We start from the raw sequence: 20,404 nt of genomic DNA, 5'->3' as shown, positions 1-20,404 counted from the left end.
GACTTTTAGAGCTAAAACACAATGGGAAAGAAGGTATAGGCTTGCAATTCTAAAATCAAAAGAGCTTGGGGAAATGAGTTGTTTTCTGAAATTGGCAAAAACTCTGGACAGAAATACAGAAATTTCAATATTCATATATTTTACAGTAGAGATACTAATCTATTTGATTAAGGAGTGCTGCCTTATTAACTTTCTAACAGTGGAAAAATTCTGAATTCCAATAAAGGATTTTGGACCTGAATTAACACCTCAACATGAAATTGAATTGAAACAAATATTAAAATTGGCTAGTTTTATTTCTGTGCAGTTTTAGTGGCAAAAGATAAGCAGCAATGAAAAAAAATAATTTTTTAAACACATTCTGTTATAGATTCCAAGGTTAAAGTAGAAGTAGATATGTCATAGTGTTTAGGTTTGAGAATACAGTTTCTGTTTTGCTTTTGTCCATACAGAATTACTAAAGTTGTGACCCCTGAGATTTCTGTAGTTGCTAAGTCGAGTCATTCAGGATGTTCTGCTTTTTGGGACATCTTACATGCTTGGTGCCTACGTTTGACAGCTTCAAACTCTAATTCATTCCTGTCTGTTTCATCTTTCATAATAACATGCATTAATCTTACCAGTATAGTTTCATACTTGAGTTTGAGGATGGGCTCTGTCTTTGGTGCCATTTAGGTAAGTAGAAATTAGCTGAGGATGCTTTACTGTTATCTGCTGAAGGCTCCATTCTGGAATTTGCTTCTCTTACTTATGTACAGTCTCTGGTAGTACATCTCTAGCCCTTATCTTTTACGAAGCTTTTCCGAGTGTAGGAAAGGGTTAATTTTTTTTTTTTTTAATTTAAATTTTTGGCTGCGCTGGGTCTTCATTGTGGCACACAGGCTCTTCTTTGCAGCATGTGGGCTTCTCTAGTTGCGGCACGTGGGCTTCTCTAGTTGTGTGTGGGCTCCAGAGTGCCTGGGCTCACTAGTTGTGGCGCACCGGCTTAGTTGCCCTGCGGCATATGGGATCTTTGTTCCCCGACCAGGGATTGAACCCATGTCCCCTGCATTGGAAGGCGGATTCTTAACCACTGGACCACCAGGGAAGTCCCTCACTACTTGTTTTCACTACTTGTTTTCTAATTTGTCAAAATCTACCTTTTGAGGAGGTACTGACTATACGTCAAACCCAGGATCAGATATGATTGCCATAGATTAAGAAGTTTCATCCTCGTGGGAGTTCATCATCCTTGAAATGTCAGTAAACATCTGTGCTCAAAAAATTATAGGTCTCCTCTTTCCTTCATGGTGTAAGTAGGAAATGTTCAGATCATTATGTAATCTCCTCATAGATCCTTGGATTTCTCTGATGAATATCTGCCTAATTGACATTTAGTGGAGAGTATGTAGTGAGTACTATAATCAGAGTCTACTGTGTTTTACTACTCTTTAACCCTCAAATTTTATTTGTTTCTGAAGTTTGTCTTCTGTTAATTTTTTATTAGAAAGAAGGTGGGGAATTAGATTTTTTTTGTATTTATAGTTCTATTTTGGGTTGGCCATAAAGTTCGTTTGGGTTTTTGCCATAAGATGTTATGGAAAAACGCAAACAAACTTTATGGCCAACCCAATACTTAAGAGTCTTATTAATTCGGTTATTACATAGCAGCTGTCCAATCTTGCTAACGATTATGCTTGTATTTTCTAATGACATAATATAAATCATAGCAATTTGAACTACGGAAGTGTCAAGTGGGTGTGCTACTGTATTTCAGTCATGAGATTTAAAAAATAAAAACAGTGTCGTCCGGAGCACTGCACATGCATATTACGCTGCTCATTGTTTGAATTAGAATTTTAAGTGGTATTATGAGAAGCTGTTTGCTTGTTATGTTGAGCTGAAAGGGAGGTAAGCATCCAGTGATTTATGCTGGAGATACAGAGCTTGGTGAGAGCTGGTAATAAGCTTAATGACAGGCAGAATTAGGAAGTATGTAGTGTAAGAGCTTTACATGCATGCCATTTCTTTGAAATTCACCTGTTTCTGGAGAAAATGCCTAGCAGTGCTTATCTCATACTGATTTATCTAGGCTTTTTTAGTGGAAGGAGGGGGTGCTAAACAGCCTAGTTGCAAATTACTAAAATACCATTAAAAAAAATTGAGATACAATTCACATACCATAAAATTCACAATTTTAAAGTGTACAATTCAGTGGGGTTTTTTAAAACCATATTTATGAAGATGTGCAACCATCACCACTACGAATTAAGGAGAAAATTGCTCCATAAAATAAGTTCCCTGGGTTTCATGCATTACGTGCCCAGTCTGCAGTAGTGTGTTCATTTGCCATTGGGCAGATGATTCAGCCTGGGCCAAGAATTTGGGACTTTCTAGAAGTTCTAGAGTGACACTCCATTGACTCTTTTATGAGATGAACTACTAATTTAATTCTGTCCGGAAGATAGGGGCAACCATATTTTGACCAGGTTGTGATAATGCTTTTTTACTATGCTATAAAGTATTCTGCGCATGGGCGGGTTGATGTAATAGGAAGAGCGCTGTCTTTAGAATACAGAAGAAACCTGACCTGGCCACTTAGCTTAGTTAGCCTTGTTAACTTGGGCAAATTACTTCATCTTGCTGAGACTAAGTTTATAGGAGATGCTGTAAAATGGTTCATTGAGGACAACATGGTTGGTTAGGCTTGCCGCATGCTCTAGATTCAGATCTCCTGACTTCTGTTTTCAGTTTTCTTTTTATAGAACTATGTTTTTGTCTTAAATATTTTTATCCAAATGGTCTTTTAAGAAACAATGTATTAATCCACAATATTCTGTTGGTATTTTTCAGAGAGGGGAATAAATGAAGTCAATATTCTTTATGTGACCAAGGAAAAAGAATGTTTGTTACATTGAACATTGGCCAAATATATGATTGTCTCTCTAGAAGTCTTGTAGGTAACAGTAATATTGTTAGCCAGTAAAGTTACTAATAAAAATCAGGAGCCTTAACCTTTCCTAGTAAGGTTAAATGGTATGGCTCAGCTCTTGGGGCCCACTACCGATGACTCATTTGAGAACTTATTCCCACATAGTGACAGTTGGCCCTCGCTCGAAAAACTACTAGCAGTTGGCTTTGTAGAAGAAAGAACAGTCTCATATTTTCTACCATTCGTGTGACCACAATGCAGAACCGTAATTCAAAGAAAGTTTTATTTTGGCTAGGGGTAATCTTCATTCTGAAAGAATTGACAAACTAATATAAAGGACTTTTGTCCTGAAACTTGTTAGGCTTATGTTTTCTACATTGCAAACATATATATAGTTTCTTTGGATGAAGCAGTTCCTTTATGAAATGTTTTAGCTTTGTATTTCTCAGTGCAGCATTTTAAATCAGTTCTTTGTGTGTAGGGGATGATGGCAACGCATGGAACTGTTGTCTGAGGTTGCTAGTTTGAAGAACTAACTAGAGACTGGTACAGTGTTACTAATTTTGAGTGACTAAAGCATTGGGTTTTTTGGTTTGGTTTGGTTTGGTTTTCCCTCTCCCACCTCAGTAAACTTTTGCTACTTGGATATAAAGAATTTTACTTCTAAAGATTCTTTTAGACCTCTGCAACTTGTGGTCATTCATATAAAATTATTATTTGCAGCTGTCACTTCTTCTTCCTTACTGTTTCATTAAATTAGAAAGGAACATGATATGAGAACTATTAAATATTTGTTAGGTTGAAGAAAGAATTCTGTCTTATTTTGGGTTTATTATATTTATAGTCTTTCTTTTAAAATACATTTAAATTATACAAATAATTTATATTTATGGTAGAAAAGGCAGTTATGTAATCCTGTCATCCAGAGATAATTGCTGTTAATCTTCTGTGCCAAGTCTCTTGGTTGTCATTCTTAAAGAGGTAAAATATCACCTTACCAGGTAGAAGAGCTTACGTCTTTCAGTTTTGAAGCTGAATAAAATGATAGTCTTTTGTCTTTTGAAGAATATCCTGACATGTTGAAATATTTTAAACTAAATTACAGTGGAGAGCCTCTTTTATAAAAATGAGGAGTTGGTGGGTAGATATTGGGAAAATAGCAGCTAAAAAAGAAAAACAAGGAAACAGTTGTATTCGCAGAACAGACTAGGTCTTTGTCAGCAATTTCCACGTTGATGAATTAGTCTTATCTTTCTGAATATCCTGCTTATACTTCCTTAGTCTTTTTCTCTAGAAAGTAAAGGTGGTAGATTCTCATCATGGGCCTAAAGTTAGGAGGCTTGTTGTATGATTTTTATTTGTTTTGAGTTTCCATGGAATGTTTATCATGGGAATCACTTTTGGAGAGACTGATCTAGTCACATTAGGAAATTGGAAATACTTTGTTTTCTAGTTTCTCTGGAGAAATAAGTGTATAACTCCACTAACTAGATGACAAAGCTTGGGTCATTGACAGAATTTTGTGGTCGTAATTTGCTCTTACTGCTAAAGCAGTTCATTTTTGAGTTCTCTTATCCTTAACTCGCTCTTCTAGAATTCCTAGAGGACCTGTGCAGCAGCCTCTCGAGGATCGAATCTTCACTCCTACTGTCTCGGCAGTGTACAGCACGGTGAGTACCTCAGGGTTGTTTGTCAGATTGTGTGTGTTTTTTGCACATGAACCTTTGATATTATAGGCAGTGTTTGTTAGATTGGTACATAATAGGCTTTTGACAGAAAAGTTCAATAAAATCTCGAACAGAATTAGATGTATATAATATAATAAGGTGAATAGGTCTTTTCCCCTGTCATCTTAATTTAAGAAGTAGACATGAAAGAAACATTCTGTTAAGGTAGATTGACTTGTACACCTGTGTTCTTTTTCCTCCCTTTTCCTCCTTCCATAAATATTGTGAGTCTTCTAGGACACTGAGTTTTAATTTTCTTTTGGATATTTTTTCTTAAATTTTAATAAATTTTACACTTTTAACTTAAATTTTTTATTTTACTTTTTTCCTTCTTTGATTACATATAAAAATGCAGAAAGTTTAGGAAAGAGAACAGTGGTTAATTGGAGTAAATTTAAATATTTATGTTAAATGATAGATTCAAATTCATAAATGAAGGGAAATTTAAAAGTTAGAGGATGAAGATAATAAAATTAGAAGCAGATTACAGGGGTATTGTAGTGAGCCTAAGGGAATTTAGGGGAGAATGGAGGAGTTGGACATGTCTTTTTTTTTTGGCTGTGCCGTGTAGCTTGCGAGATCTTAGTCCCCCAGTCAGGGATTGAACCCAGGCCCTCGGCAGTGAAAGCACAGAGTCCTAACCACTGGACTGCCAAGGAATTCCTGGACATATCTTTATTTTTTATTTTTTAAATTAAAAAAAATTTTTTTAAGGGAGGGGGGATCTCTCCCCTTATTTTCTCTTTCTTTTTTTAAAAATTCATTTATTTTATTTATTTATTTTTGGCTGCATTGGGTCTTTGTTGCTGTGCCTGGGCTTTCTCTAGTTGCGGTGAGCGGGGGCTACTCTTTGTTGTGGTGTGCGGGCTTCTCATTGTGGTGGCTTCTCTTGTTGTGGAGCACGGGCTCTAGGTGTGCAGGCTTCAGTAGTTGTGGCACACGGGCTTAGTAGTTGTGGCTCTAGAGCACAGGCTCAGTAGTTGTGGTGCATGGGCTTAGTTGCTCCACAGCATGTGGAGTCTTTTCAGACCAGGAATTGAATTTGTGTTCCCTGCATTGGCAGGAGGATTCTTAACCACTGAACCACCAGGGAAGCCCTAAAATTTTTTTATATTTATTTATTTGGTTGTGTGGGGTCTTAGTTGCAGCAGGTGGACTCCTTAGTTGTGGCTCGCGGGCTCCTTAGTTGCGGCTCCAGGGCTCCTTAGTTGTGGCATGAGAACTCTCAGTTGCAGCATGCATGTGGGATCTAGTTCCCTGACCAGGGATTGAACCCGTGCCCCCTGCATTGGGAGCTCAGAGTCTTATCCACTGTGCCACCAGGGAAGTCCCTGGACATGTCTTTTTAAAAAAAATTTATTTAGTTTTATTTATTTATTATTTTTGGCTGTGTTGGGTCTCCGTTGCTGCATGCGGGCTTTCCCTAGTTGCAGTGAGCGGGGGCTACTCTTGGTTGCGGTGCGCAGGCCTCTCATTGCGGTGGCCTGTCGTTGTGGAGCACAGGCTCTAGAGCACGCAGGCTTCAGTAGATGCAGCGTGTGGGCTCAGTAGTTGTGGCTCATGGGCTCTAGAGCACAGGCTCAGTAGTTGTGGCGCACAGGCTTAGTTGCCCCGCGGCATGTGGCATCTTCCCGGACCAGGGCTCGAATCCATGTCCCCTGCATTGGCAGGCGGATTCTCAACCACTGCGCCACCAAGGAAGCCCTGGACATATCTTTTAATGTTTCATTTCATCATACCATTCATTCTTGGAGATAGGGTGCTTTAAAGAAACTCACAGTATAGTGAGAGAGATGAGTAAATAAATAACTGTAACCCAAGTGGTATGATAAAGCAATAATTCTTATCCTTTTGGGTTATAAATTACTTGTAGAATCTGAAAATAGTCTCAGTGCTTTCTCCTCAAAAAAGAGCATATGCCAAGTGTTTACATATAATTTCAGAACTTCACAGATGTCCATCAGGCCATTCATAAGGCTCTGGTTGAGAACCTTTGATTAGAGATATGAACATGCTATTATATGGGAAAGGGAGAAGTTGCTTCATTGAGGAAGTGACACTAAGCTGGAAGGTATAAGACTTCTAAGCAGAAAAGGGAAGAAGAGGCCTTCTAGGAAGTGAAAAATTAGAGGCATGGTTAATGGAATGGTCAGTAGTCAGAAGTGTGGCATGTGTGCTAGGTTTTGTAGCCAAAGTAGAGATGAGATAAGTGAGTTTTGCAGGTTTTAAGGTTGTCCTAAAGAGATAGAAGTTTATCATGCAGGTAATGGGTAAGGTAATTATTTTTCTTGGTTTGCTTAAAACAAGTCTCAGTTTACACCTATTGTAGATCAACTAAACACCTGTTAATTACTTTTTGAACCCTCTGTAACTCTTAAAATGGCCCCAGTTTGGATGATAAACTATCTGCTCACTGTACTAACTGGGAACCTTCAATTTACATTAAAAAAAATAACCTTTAATTTTTTTCTGGCACAAACTTCCTCCAGGCCAGAGTTGTTTGTTTGTTTAAAGTACTGAGGTTGGGGACTTCCCTGGCAGTCCAGTGGATAAGACTCTGTGCTTCCACTGCAGGGACACGGGTTCGATCCCTGGTTAGGGAACTAAGATCCCGCATGCTGCGTGGCATGGCCAAAAAAAAAAGTACTGAGCTTAAAGGCTGTAGAATTTTATCAGGCATAACTCTTAACATATAATTTTTGCTAATTATGGAAGTATACCTTCAATATTAAATTATTTTCAAAATTAGGATAGGAAAAAGAAGAAGATGAAAATTTCTAGTAATCTTGACTGATTTCTATAGGCATCTCCTATAACCATTTTTTTGGTATAGTTCCTTTGTCTCTTTTTCTGTGTTGTAGGCTCTGTATAAGATATTTTATTCTCATTTTTCACTGTATGTTGTAATGTTAGCTTTTCCTATGCTACTTGAAACATGTCTGAAATAATAAATTGTTGTATGCTGTTTTGTTATAAGAATTTAGCATTCACTCAACATTTGACAGATTATTTCTTAAGCTTTTAATGTGTGTCAGACACTGTTCTAGATGCTGGGAATATAGTAGTGAGCAAACTAAACCTGCATTCCTCATGGAGCTTACTTTTTTGTGAGATAGAAAGATAGTTAAATAAAAAAAAATATGTGTGCAATATGCTATTAGGTGGTAATAAATGCCTTGATGAAAACGAGGCAAGATAAAGGGGTAAGGAATGACTGGACATCCTACTTTAGCTAGGGCTCCCAGGGAAGTTTCATCTGAAAAAATGGCATTTAAGTAGAAACTTAAGAAGTAAGGGAGTGAGATTGTAGATTTTAGGGAAAGAGCACTTCTGGTAGAAGAAAGAGCAGTGCAGAGACCCAGAGATAGAATCTGGAGCATCAGATTATATAGGGCACTATAGACCATGGTAAAGATTTTGGATTTTAATCTAGATGTGATGGAAAGCCATTGGAAATTTAAGAACAGAAGATCTGATTTTTTTTTTTTTAAGGTGACTGTACCTACTGTATAGAGGGTAGACTGATGAGGGTAGGTGGTTGTTGTTGTGAGGTGGAAGCAAGACCAGTAGGCGGTTATTGTAGTAATATAGGCAAATGGTGGTGGCTTGCTCTAAGCTGGTAACAGTCAAAGAGAGGAGATGGGGTTTGCTATATATTTTGAAAGTGGAGTCAATAGGATATGATGATAGCTTGGATGTGGGATGTGAGAGAAAGAAGAGTAAAGGAAGATGTCATGGATTGTCGCTTGAGCAACTGAGTGGATGAACATGGTACTATTTATAGGAAGGAACACTGGGTGAGGAACAGGGTCTTTGTTGAGAAAAATTTATATGTGTGAACATTATTTTTGTGAGGAGTTAAGCATTAGGTTGTTTCCTGTCGTGAATAACCTACTGAATTTTAACCCTTTTCTGTATTTTGGATTATTTTATAGAGTAACTTTCTAGAAATGCAATTCCTGAGTTAAAGTGTAGGCATGTTATTAAGATTCCTCATTAAATGACGACATGTGACTTCGTAAACTTAGTACTTTAGAGAGGAGATAATCAAAATCCTGTAACACAGTGCCTGCTACACAGTTTATGTGAATTGTTTCGCATCTAAGGTTTTGAATTTATTTTTTGAGTTAGATCAAATTTGACTTTTACTATTAAAAGCTACTGCCGTATTTGTGGTCCTTCAGTTAATTTAAAAATTGGGTGTGTCAGTTATATGTGATACCTATTCTGGAAGGACCAGGGGTTTTAGACAGTAAAAAGTTACCTTAAAATATGATGTCTCTACTTTTTGATCACTTATTTCCATTCTTAGTAATTTAAGTCTCTTCCCCACTTTTACAATGCTGTTGTGCCCATTAACAATGAGTAAGAGGGTAGTTGACCAGGTGCTTAGTCTCCCTTTTTCTCAGCCCCAAGGTTATGTATTGGTCATTATTCTCTAGTGTCTAGGTCCATTAGCATCATTTATGACATTTAACGTCATAAAATAAAGGCTAACCTTCAATTCACCTCCTCCTGGCTCCTCATATGGTGCCCTTATGTCACTTTAATTGAGTTGGTTAAATTCCTTGAAAGGCAAAAAGACACCTGGATAGTCTTTAAAAATTATACAAAGATTTTACTTTTTAATGTCTGATATGGAGGCTGTATGCCCTTATGTCAACCATTTTACATAAGTTCTCTGCTGCTAATCAAAGAGGTATCAGAAGTAGGGCTCAGCTTTTATAATGCCTTCATTTTACGTTTTAGCATGCTTATTATTTATTTATTATAGTCTGGTTTATCTAAGTTTCTCCTTGGAGTATTTATCAGGGATGAGAGGGATACTTTTGTCATTATTCTTCATTAACCATAATTAGGGTGATTCGTCATATGAACAAAAAAAGAATAAAGCCAGTATTTTTTAAATGCTAGTAAGAGCAGTATATACTATGGTAGAGAGGAAATGGCAAAACTAAAGAGGCATGAGCTAATCTGAAGTATATTCATTAATAACTGTCTTATTGGCATGCTTCTGAAGAACAAAATGTGAAATTTTACCATGTTGTATATTTTTGGCTTATATAGTCAGCCCTTCATATCCAGGGGTTCCTCATCCTCGGATTCAACCAACCGTGGCTTGAAATATTTGAAAAAAAAAATTTCAGAAAGTTCCAAAAAGCAAAACTTGTATTTGCTGTTTGCTGGCAGCTATCTACATAGCATTTACACTGTTTTAGGTATTAGTGTAATCTAGAGATGATTTAAAGTATAGGAGAGGATGTGTGTAGATTATATGGGAACACTAAGCCATTTTATATAAGAGACTTGAGCATCCTCAGATTTTGGTATCTGGGGGGAGTGGGTCTAGGAACCAATCCCTCTCAGATACCTAGGGATAACTGTATATCTTATTTAGAGAAATTAGATTTTATGACTATTAAACCAGTATTTTTAACATAATTACAGAGATAAACTTAATAAATTTTTTTTCTGGAATAGTGACTTTACTACAAGAAGCAGCAGTCTATATTCTAGGGGAGTGGAAGGGCTGTCTTATTAACTGCTTGTGAAAAATTCCTGTCAATAAATTATTTAATTTGAATAAATTACTCCTTAATGTCATAACATTTCACAGTCCTTTTTAGTCAGCTTATACTTTATAAAGTTTTGATTCTGTCATCCTGTAGCTCTGTGTCATGTAATTAGAGTCAGCTGATACGTATTAAGTAGGCCAACATGTCAATGGAGACCTCTGCACAGAGACAAAATTTAGCTTGGGTTGATCGACACTCCTTAAACAGTGGTGTCCAGCCAGATGTAAATCCACTTAATTGCCCTATAATCCAGCACAGAGTAACAATCCATTTTTTCCCCCCAATGGTAAAACACCAGTTGAACTCGTTATTTGTTTGTTTATTTATACTTTATTTTTAAGAACAGCTTTATTGAGTGTATTTGATATATAGGATATGTAGTGCCTATGATTTAAATATATCTAAAATGTAGTATTTAAAGTGTATAATTTGGTAAGTTGTATTATAAGTTTATAGCAATAAAAACCTCTACCACAATCAAGAAAATTAATATACCCATCACTCCCAAAAGTTTCCTCATGCCTTTGTCATCTTTCTACCTTCCCCCACCACTGGTCCGCTTTCTGTCATTATGGATTCATTTGCATTTTCTAGACTTTGTTTTTTGTTTTTTCACTCAGGTTAATTATTCTGAGATTTATCCATGTTGCTATGTTTATCATTAGTTTATTCCTGGAAAAAAAGTAAACTATGGGCTTAAAATTTAGAGTTGTCATAATCATGTTTCATATATTATTTTTTCCTCCTAATAATAGAGTTTGGTTTTTGTTAAACATAATGTAAATCATAATGATTGTACAATTTGGCAGTTTTCTTTTTTAATACAACATTGCATTGTAAATAATTGTCATGCTGTTACATAGCATTTATAAACATTATGTTAACAGCTTAAGTAAGTAGCATGTCAATGAGATGAACCATAATTTACATAATCAGTTAATTTACAGACTAGTGTTTGGTTTAAAGATCCCTTCTTCTTTATTTTCTATTTTAAATAACTTTGTGATACATACATATATAAAATACATATTCACACATATATACGTGTATTTTTTTTTCTATTTAAATAGGGTTATTTCCTTTGGCTAACATTCCCAAAAGCAGCCTTACTAGGTTAAAATATTGGGTTGGACAAAAGTTTCATTGTTTTTTTTCCGTAAGATGGCTCTAGTAGTGCTTAGTGGTCTTTAACTTCATTCGAAACAGTTTTCTTAGATTCTGTTGTGACAGCTGTCATATCAGCATGCATTAAAAGAAAAGAAACATCAAAATTGGTGGATTTTTGTGTAGCCATTTTAATATTGAAGATGGAAGAAAAAAAGCAACATTTTTGGCATATTATGTTTTATTATTTCAAGAAAGGTAAAAATGCAACTGAAATACAAAAAAAGATTTGTGCAGTGTATGGAGAAGGTGCTGTGACTGATCAAATATGTCAAAAGTGGTTTGCGAAGTTTCGTGCTGGAGATTTCTCGCTGGACGATGCTCTGTAGTCAGGTAGACCAGTTGAAGTTGATAGCGATCAAATCGAGACATTAATTGAGAACAATCAACGTTATACCACATGGGAGATAGCCAACATACTCAAAATATCCAAATCAAGTGTTGAGAGTCATTTGCACTAGCTTGGTTGTGTTAATAGCTTTGATGTTTGGGTTCCATATAAGTTAAGCAAAAAAATCCTTCTTGACTGTATTTCCGCATGCGATTCTCTACTTAAACGTAAGGAAAATGTTCCGTTTTTAAAAAAATTATGGGGCTTCCCTGGTGGCGCAGTAGTTAAGAATCTGCCTGCCAATGCAGAGGACACAGACAGGTTCGATCCCTGGTCCGAGAAGATCCCATGTGCCACGGATCAACTAAGCCCGTGCGCCACAACTCCCGAGCCTGCGCTCTGGAGCCCGCGAGCCACAACTACTGAGCCCGCGTGCTACAACTGTTGAAGCCTGTGTGCTGAGAGCCCGTGCTCTGCAACAAGACAAGCCACTGCAATGAGAAGCCCGCGCACCGCAATGAAGAGTAGCCCCTGCTCACCGCAACTAGAGAAAGCCCGCGCACAGCAACGAAGATCCAGTGCAGCCAAAAATAAATAAATAAAACAAATAAATTTAAAAAATAAAAAAAGCAAATTGTGATGGTGATGAAAAGTGGATACTGTACAATAACAAGGAATGGAAGAGTTGGTGGGGCAAGCGAAATGAACCACCACCAACCACACCAAAGGCCGGTAAGAAGGTGATGTTGTATATATGATGGGATTGGAAGGGAGTTCTCTATTATGACCTCCTTCTGGAAAACCAAACGATTAATTCCAACAAGTACTGCTCCCAGTTAGACCACCTGAAAGCAGCACTCGATGAAAAGCATCCGGAATTAGTCAACAGAAAATGCATAATCTTCCATCAGGATAACTAACGCAAGGCCTCATGTTTCTTTAATGACCAGGCAAAAACTGTTACAGTTTGGCTAGGAAGTTGCGATTCATCCCCTGTATTCACCAGACATTGCACCTTCGGATTTCCATTTATTTCAGTCTTTACAAAATTCTCTTAATGAAAAAAATTTCAATTCCCTGGAAGACTGTAAAAGACACATGGAACAGTTCTTTGCTCAAAAAGATTAAAAGTTTTGGGAATTATTAAGTTGCCTGAAAAATGGCAGAAGGTAGTGGAATAAAACGGTGAATACGTTGTTAAATAAAGTTCTTGGTGAAAATGAAAAATGTGTCTTTTAGTTTTACTTAAAAACCTAAGGAACTTTTTGGCCAACCCAATACACACACTATAAAGATAATACTCTTCACATACTGTAAAGTTACGGGCCTTTATGTTGCTGCAAGCATTATGGGAGTCTATCCATTTCATTTTATCTTGATAGTTTCAGGTCTTCTCATTTTCAAACATCTTTGCTAATTCGACAGGTCAAAAGTGCTATTTAACAATTCACAGGAGAGGAAATTAGCAGGTTAAGTGACTGTGGAAGAAGGTTTACATTGATAAAATAATGATGTCATATTTTGGTTGTAAAATTAACAAAGGTTTAATTATATACCCAATTCTCAGTTGTAGGAACGTACTATTTAGGAATTTTTAGGACTTTGTTCTTAGCTTTTTTTTTCCTGTTTAATATTTTTCAATTACTGGGTATAGAAAAGGAATGAAATTTTCCTGTTTGTTGTGGCAAGAAGGTTGTAAGGAAGATTGTAGTTTTAAAATTATTATTGTCGCTTTTCTCCAGTGGCATTGCTGAGTGATATTCAACCACAGTTGGAAATCCAAATTTTTGTATTTGGAATATAATAAAAGATGAAAATCACATTTAGTGATACATGTACATACATATATTTAAATTGTGTAAAATAGACCTAACATAAAATTTACCACCTTAATCATTTTTAAGTGTACACTTAAGTTGTACTAAATATATTCACATTGTTGTGCAAATACCATTACCATCCATTCCCAGAACTCTTTTCATCTTGTAAAACTGTACCTATTAAATAACAACTTCATTCTTCTCTCTCCCCAGTCCCTGGAAACCACCACTGTGCTTTCTTTCTCTATGATTTTGACTACTTTAAGTACCTCGCATAAATGCAATCATACCGTATTTGTCTTTTTTTGTGACTGTCTTATTTCACTTAGCATAACGTCCTCAGTGTTCATCCACATTGTTGCATGTGTCAGAATTTTCTTTCTTTTTCAGGCTGAATAATGTCCCAATGTATGTGTATTGCACATTTTTGCTTATCCATTCCTCTGTCAATGGACACTTGGTTTGCTTCATCATTATAGCTATTGTGAAGAATGCTGCCATGATACCTCTTTGAAACCCTGCTTTCAGTTCTTCTAGGTATATGCCTGGAAGTAGAATTGCTGGATCATATGATAATTTTATTTTTAATATTTTGATGAATCATTGTACTATTTTCCACAGTGGCTCTGCCATTTTACATTCCCACCAACAGTGTACAAGGAGTCCAATTTCTCCATATCCACTCCAACCCTTGTTGTTTTCTGTTTCTTTGGGGTTTTTTTGATAGTAACCATTCTAATGGGTATGAGGTGGTGTGCCACTATAGTATTGATTTGCATTTGCATAATGATTAGTAATGTTGAGCATCTTTTCATGTGCACCTTGGCCATTTGTATATCTTCTTTAGAGAAATATCTATTCAAGTCTCCTGCCCATTTTTGAGTAAAGTTGTTTGTCTTGCTGTTGTTCAATGTTAGTAGTTTTCTGTATATTCTGGATATTAATCCTGTATCAGATGTATGATTTGCAGATATTTTTCCCATTCTGTGCATTGCCTTTTTACTCTGTCAGTAGTGTCTTTTGAGGCACAAAATTTTTTTCATTTTCATGATGTGCAAGTTGTCTATTTTTCCTTTTGTTACTGGTGCCATTGGTGTCGTATTTAAGAAATCATCGCTAGATCCAATGTCATAAAGCTTTTGTCCTAGGTTTTCTTCTAAGAGTTTATTGTTTTAGGTCTCATATTTAGGTCCTTGATCCATTTTGGGTTAATTTTTATATATGGTGCTAAGTAAGGTCCAACTTCGTTCTTTTGCACGTGGACATCCAGTTTTCCCAGCGCCATTTGTTGAAAAGACTTCTTTCCCCATTGAATGGTCTTGGCACCCTGGTTGAAAATCATTTGATCATGTATGTGAGTATTTATTTCTGGGCTCTCTATTCTCTTCTATTGGGAATCTATCTTTATGCCAGTAGCACACTGTTTTGATTACTATTTGATTACTATTTTGTAGTAAGTTTTGAAATCAGAAAGTAAATGAGTCCTTCAGCTTTGTTGTTCTTTTTCAAGATTGTTTTGGCTATTTGGGGTCCCTTGAAATTCCATATAAATTTTAGGATGGATTTTTCTATTTCTTTAAAAAGAAGTCATTGGGATTTTGATAGGAATTGCATTGGATCTGCAGATCACTTTGGATAGTACTGACATCTTAACAATATGAAGTCCTTCCTATCTATGAACATGAGATGTGTTTCCATTTACTTATGTCTTCTTTAATTCCTTTCAGCAATGGTTTGTAGTTTTCGTTGCACAAGTCTTTCATTTCTTTAAGTTAATTCCTAAGTATTTTTGATGCTGTTTTACATGGAATTGTTTTCTTCATTATTTGTGTTTAGAAATTCAACTGATTTTTGTGTGTTGACTTTGTATCCCGCTACTTCGATGAATTCATTTATTGTTGTAAGAGTTTTTTTTTCTTGGTGTGGAATCTGTATACATTGTTGTGTGTGTGTGTGTGTGTGTACGCGCATGTGTGTGTGTATATGTATACATATATAAAAAATATCTTCTTTCTCCATTCATCCTCTGATAGACTTATATCTTAGCTATTGTGAATAATGCTGCAGTAAATATGGGAATGCAGACATCTTTTAGATATCTTGTTTTATTTCCTTTGGATATATACCCAGAAGTGGGATTGCTGGATCATATGGTTGGCTGATTCTAAGGCTTGTATTACTTTGAAAGATCATCTTGAATTTTACAAAAATTTATAAGATATTCCAGATTGAATATATTTCATCATTTCCTTATTCTTACTGGGCTCACATTTTACTAATATCTTCAAGTTTTACTTTTATAAAAAACCCATCACTAACATTATCCTCCTTTCTTTAGACAAATCTCACAATCAACATCAAATATTTATGAACTCTAGGTGCTGCTACAACTGTATTTTTTGTCTTTGTTAAAAATGTCTGTTAATTAGATCCAATCTATTTTTGTATATTGCCTTTCTTGCTAAATGTAGAATTGTTATCTGTTGTAACAATTTAAGACATATTTGAAGTTACTTTTTTGTGGCATTTTTAAATACAACTGAAAAGCCTCTGGCCTCTTGGAGCTTGCGTTCAGGGCTTAAACATTGAAGATGTGGCAGAGTTATTAAGGATATTTAGACAAACTTAATTCAGTAAATGTTTATTGAATGATAGCTGTGTGCAAGTTTTTGTGTCAGATAATATGGGATAACAATGGTAGATAATATGATCCTTGTCTTTAAGAGTTATCATTTTATCAGGTGAGATGGTAATACATTATTTTAAGTATATAGTGGAAAATGAGGAGGACACATTAGTGACTATATAAATTAGAACAAGTATATGTAAATAATAAGTAAGATTTATTGGTATAGGTATCAAGGATTCTCATTAGGCAGAAGTACTTGGAGGAGTGAAGCATGGTTGTAATTGTTCACCAGAGAAAGAAGATGACTAGATAAACTCTAAGAAGCCATAAAATGCAAATGGGGACAAAGTTTGGACTGTATCTTAGTGGAAGTGGGGTTAGGTGAACATATTCCAGTTAAATCCTTTGAGGTGGCTGATGAGAATCCTGCTCCATAGTGTAATGAGTCATGAAATGTACAGTTGACCCTTTAACAAATGGGGGTTAAACTCTCCGCATGTATAACCTAGGTATATAAAAATTGAGCAAATCTGGTCAGAGCAGTTCATCAAGAGGAAACTGACAGGATACTTTATAGAACATTTTCTTCATTATCATCACTAACACTGAGCACTGACTATGCACCAGATACTATTCTAAGCACTTCATTTGTATTAATTCATTTAATCCTTATAACAAAGGTATGAGGTAAGTATAATTATATCCCCTTTTTTAGTTGGGGAAACAGATACAGAGGTGAAGTATCTTGACTAACGTCATCCACCTAGTAAGTTAGAGGCTGGATTTGAACTCAGATGGATCTTTAACATTTATTGAGTGGTTGTTGTGCCCCAGGCACTGTGCTAAGTACTGTAATGCAGTGTATTGTTTAATTGTATGACAGCCTTCATTTACAAATACTGAAATGGGACTCTCTGAAGTTATGTAATTTGAGTACAGGTCTATCTGACTTTACAGCTCTTGTGAAGTGCTACATTTTACTGTGCAGGAAGCTGCCTTCCTTTTGTTGAACTCTCAAAAATAAGGTGTAAAAAGCAATACTCAGTTTTTTGGGGAATGGGGGCTCTTGATCATCTGATGAAAGCTATGGATCTGCTTTGCAGAACAGTGAACGTACAAAGATAATTTTTACTGCAGTTTTAAGAGAGTTCAAGTATCCTTTGAATCTAGCTAAAGAATCCTAACTCTGATAAGAGTCCTTGCTCTAGGCTAGACCAAGTTTTCCCTTGCAAGGGTGCTCTTTTCATGATTCTCAGTATAGGGAAATAGCTCAATTGATATTTTGTACATTGTGAGTTAAACTGACAGATACCTTATTAAGATTTTACCTACTTTTCCATCTTGAGGTACCTTTTTTATTTTTTAAATTATTTTAAAAAAATTATTTATTTTTTATTTTTGGTTGTGTTGGGTCTTCGTTGCTGCGTGCGGGCTCTCTCTAGATGCGGGGGCGGGGGCTACTCTTCGTTGCGGTGCACGAGCTTCTCACTGCGGTGGCTCCTCTTGTTGTGGAGCACGGGCTGTAGGCGTGCAGGCTCAGTAGTTGTGGTGTATGGGCTTACTTGCTCCGCGGCATGTGGGATCTTCCCGGACCTGGGCTGGAACCCTCGTCCCCTGCATTGGCAGGCGGATTCTTAACCACTGCGCTACCAGGGAAGCCCCTTGAGGTACCTTTTTTAAAGCATTTGTATATGTGGAGCTCATTTATATCCTGGTTATTAAAAATTCTGGGTCTGTTTTGCTGCCTATTTTAGTATCTGCTGAGTAATGACATTTATGAAAGTTAGGATTCCTTGCTGTTAGTATTTAATGTGGATTTGCTCATTAAATGTTAAATCACATACCTAATTAAAATGATATTTAATATATATTCACTGATTTTTCTCCTCCAGAAGGAGGATTAACTTTAAAGATACAAAGCGTGTTCTGTTGTTAAATGTCAGTTGTAAATGGCTTTTGAGTTTCTCAGATAAGAAAATAGTAGAAACAGTAATCAAGTCCTTTAATGTTAGAGAACTTTGAAAATGTGTTTATTTAAACTCTGGGGTATTCCCTGTAGGGCCATTTTATAAAGTATTATATGTATTGTTGTTATCTAAAAAAAAACAACTGATGGGGACCAATTTAAAATAAAATGAGTCATAGGAAATTGGACTGTCATAAGTAAATTGTGTGGTAAATGGAGTTGAATTATTTTAAGGAAAAAGAAACAAAGAACATTATTATTTTAAGACATGAATTTATTATTGCCATGAAGTTGGTGGTATGAATAGAGAGGTCATTTTTTACTGTATGCTTTTGATAGACATGGAAGCATTTAACTTCACTTCATATAGTTCCTTCTTTTATCTTTTTTTTTTTTTTTAATTTTATTTATTTATTTATTTATTTATTTATTTATTTTTGGCTGTGCTGGGTCTTCGGTTCGTGCGAGGGCTTTCTCTAGTTGCGGCAAGTGGGGGCCACTCTTCATCGCGGTGCGGGGACCGCTCTTCATCGCGGTGCGCGGGCCTTTCACTATCGCGGCCCCTCCCGTTGCGGGGCACAGGCTCCAGACGCGCAGGCTCAGCAGCTGTGGCTCACGGGCTCAGCAGCTGTGGCTCACGGGCCCAGCCGCTCCGCGGCATGTGGGATCCTCCCAGACCAGGGCTCGAACCCGTGTCTCCTGCTGTGGCTCACGGGCCCAGCCGCTCCGCGGCATGTGGGATCCTCCCAGACCAGGGCTCGAACCCGTGTCTCCTGCATTAGCAGGCAGATTCTCAACCACTGCGCCACCAGGGAAGCCCCTCTTTTATCTTTTAAAAGCACATTCTGGTTGTCAGGGGAATCTTGTAGGCAAGAGACTGTGAAGGATTAGCATCTTTGTCTATTGTGTCATTCTGTGGTTGCTTAATTGCCATACAGAGTACAGAATGTTCAATAGAAGGGTGTTTAGTTTCTTTAGCTGTTACAAATACCAAAGAACCTTTGATTATGTTATTAATTCTTAGGTTTGTTAAGTCAGCAATATATTTTTAGTCTTTATTTGTTCGATATGTTTCAGGAAAGGGGACCCCTTCCAGAGCCCAAGAGTGGGCTCTTGTCTAACACTCAGAAATGAATTGTCCGAGGAGACACACGTGGTGACAAAAAGCAAGAGAATTTATTGGGAAGGGACGCCCAGGCAGAGAGCAGCAGGGTAAGGGAACCCAGGAGAATTGCTCTGCCACATGGCTCTCAGTCTCGGGTTTTATGGTGATGGGGTTAGTTTCCGGGTTGTCTCTGGCCAGTCATTCTGAGTCAGGCTCTTTCCTGGTGGCGTGCGCATCGCTCAGCCAAGATGGATTACAGTGAGAAGGATTCTGGGAGGTTGTTAGGACGTGTGGACTGGCGTCTCCTCTCTTCTTTTGACCTTTCCTGAATTCCTCCGGTTGGTGGTAGCTTGTTAGGTCTGCGTTCCTTACCCAGACCTACTGTTGTAAGATAACTCACGCAAATGGTTACTATAGGGTCTATCCAGGGCGGGCGGTTTCTGTCAGTGGTTCCCCTAACAAATAAGCATTCGCTTAGTAACCTTTATTTTTGGCTGCGCCTCGCGTCATGTGGGATCGTAATTCCCCTACCAGGGATCGGACCCGTGCCCCCTGCATTGGAAGCACAGAATCCCAACCACTGGACTGCCAGGGAGGTCCCTGCTTAGTACCCTTTTTAAAACATTCAGAAAAATTAATTAGGAGCATGTGTCGAATATTTATTTCAAACTTTTAAAGGCCAATTAAGAGAGGTTTCTCTTGGTGAAGACATTTATAGAAAAAAGGAAAGCGGTGTAATAGTGAAATGTATGACTAAAGATTATTAGACTCTGATAGTGAGCTGGGTTGGGTGGGAAGCTTTCTGGGAGAGGTCTTCATCTCATTAATATCTTTCTGAATATTAGTCATGCATTTTATCAGGAGTGCTAATTGTTTTCAGAAGAAGCTGATAAATTACATCACACAAAAAAGTTTGACCCAGACCAGGTTTGGGGTGGATTTCTTTCTTCGTGTTTATTATGTGTTGGGCTAAGTTCTATGGGAGAAAAAGTAGTAGGAGAGAGAGGTTTCACTTAGTTTGTGTGCTTACACTTTGGCTGGAAAGACAAAATGTACTCAAAGGAAATGAACTGTTAAAAGAATTAGAGGAAAGGAATTGTTTAACATTTCAGTGGAAGTGAAGAAAGCTAAAACGAAACAGTAACATTAAACAAAAGCAAACTCCTCAAACTTTG

General features: G+C 37.0%; 1 protein-coding gene across 17 annotated transcripts in view; it reads left to right on the top strand.

The window, feature by feature from the left end:
* Window positions 1–20,404, top strand: part of EIF4G3 (eukaryotic translation initiation factor 4 gamma 3) — a 398,991-nt gene that overhangs the window by 93,364 nt on the left and 285,223 nt on the right. For all 17 annotated transcript variants that reach the window (XM_057547118.1, XM_057547116.1, XM_057547082.1 and 14 more), the window contains exon 2: window positions 4,506–4,581. In XM_057547118.1, coding sequence (XP_057403101.1) covers window positions 4,506–4,581 — 76 coding nt within the window. The remainder of the gene's footprint in view (window positions 1–4,505; window positions 4,582–20,404) is intronic.

The sequence above is a fragment of the Balaenoptera acutorostrata genome, chromosome 1 (assembly GCF_949987535.1).
Source record: "Balaenoptera acutorostrata chromosome 1, mBalAcu1.1, whole genome shotgun sequence".
Classification (NCBI taxonomy): domain Eukaryota; kingdom Metazoa; phylum Chordata; class Mammalia; order Artiodactyla; family Balaenopteridae; genus Balaenoptera; species Balaenoptera acutorostrata.
Note: the sequence above shows the minus strand (reverse complement) of the source record. Positions and strands in the feature narration are given on the sequence as shown.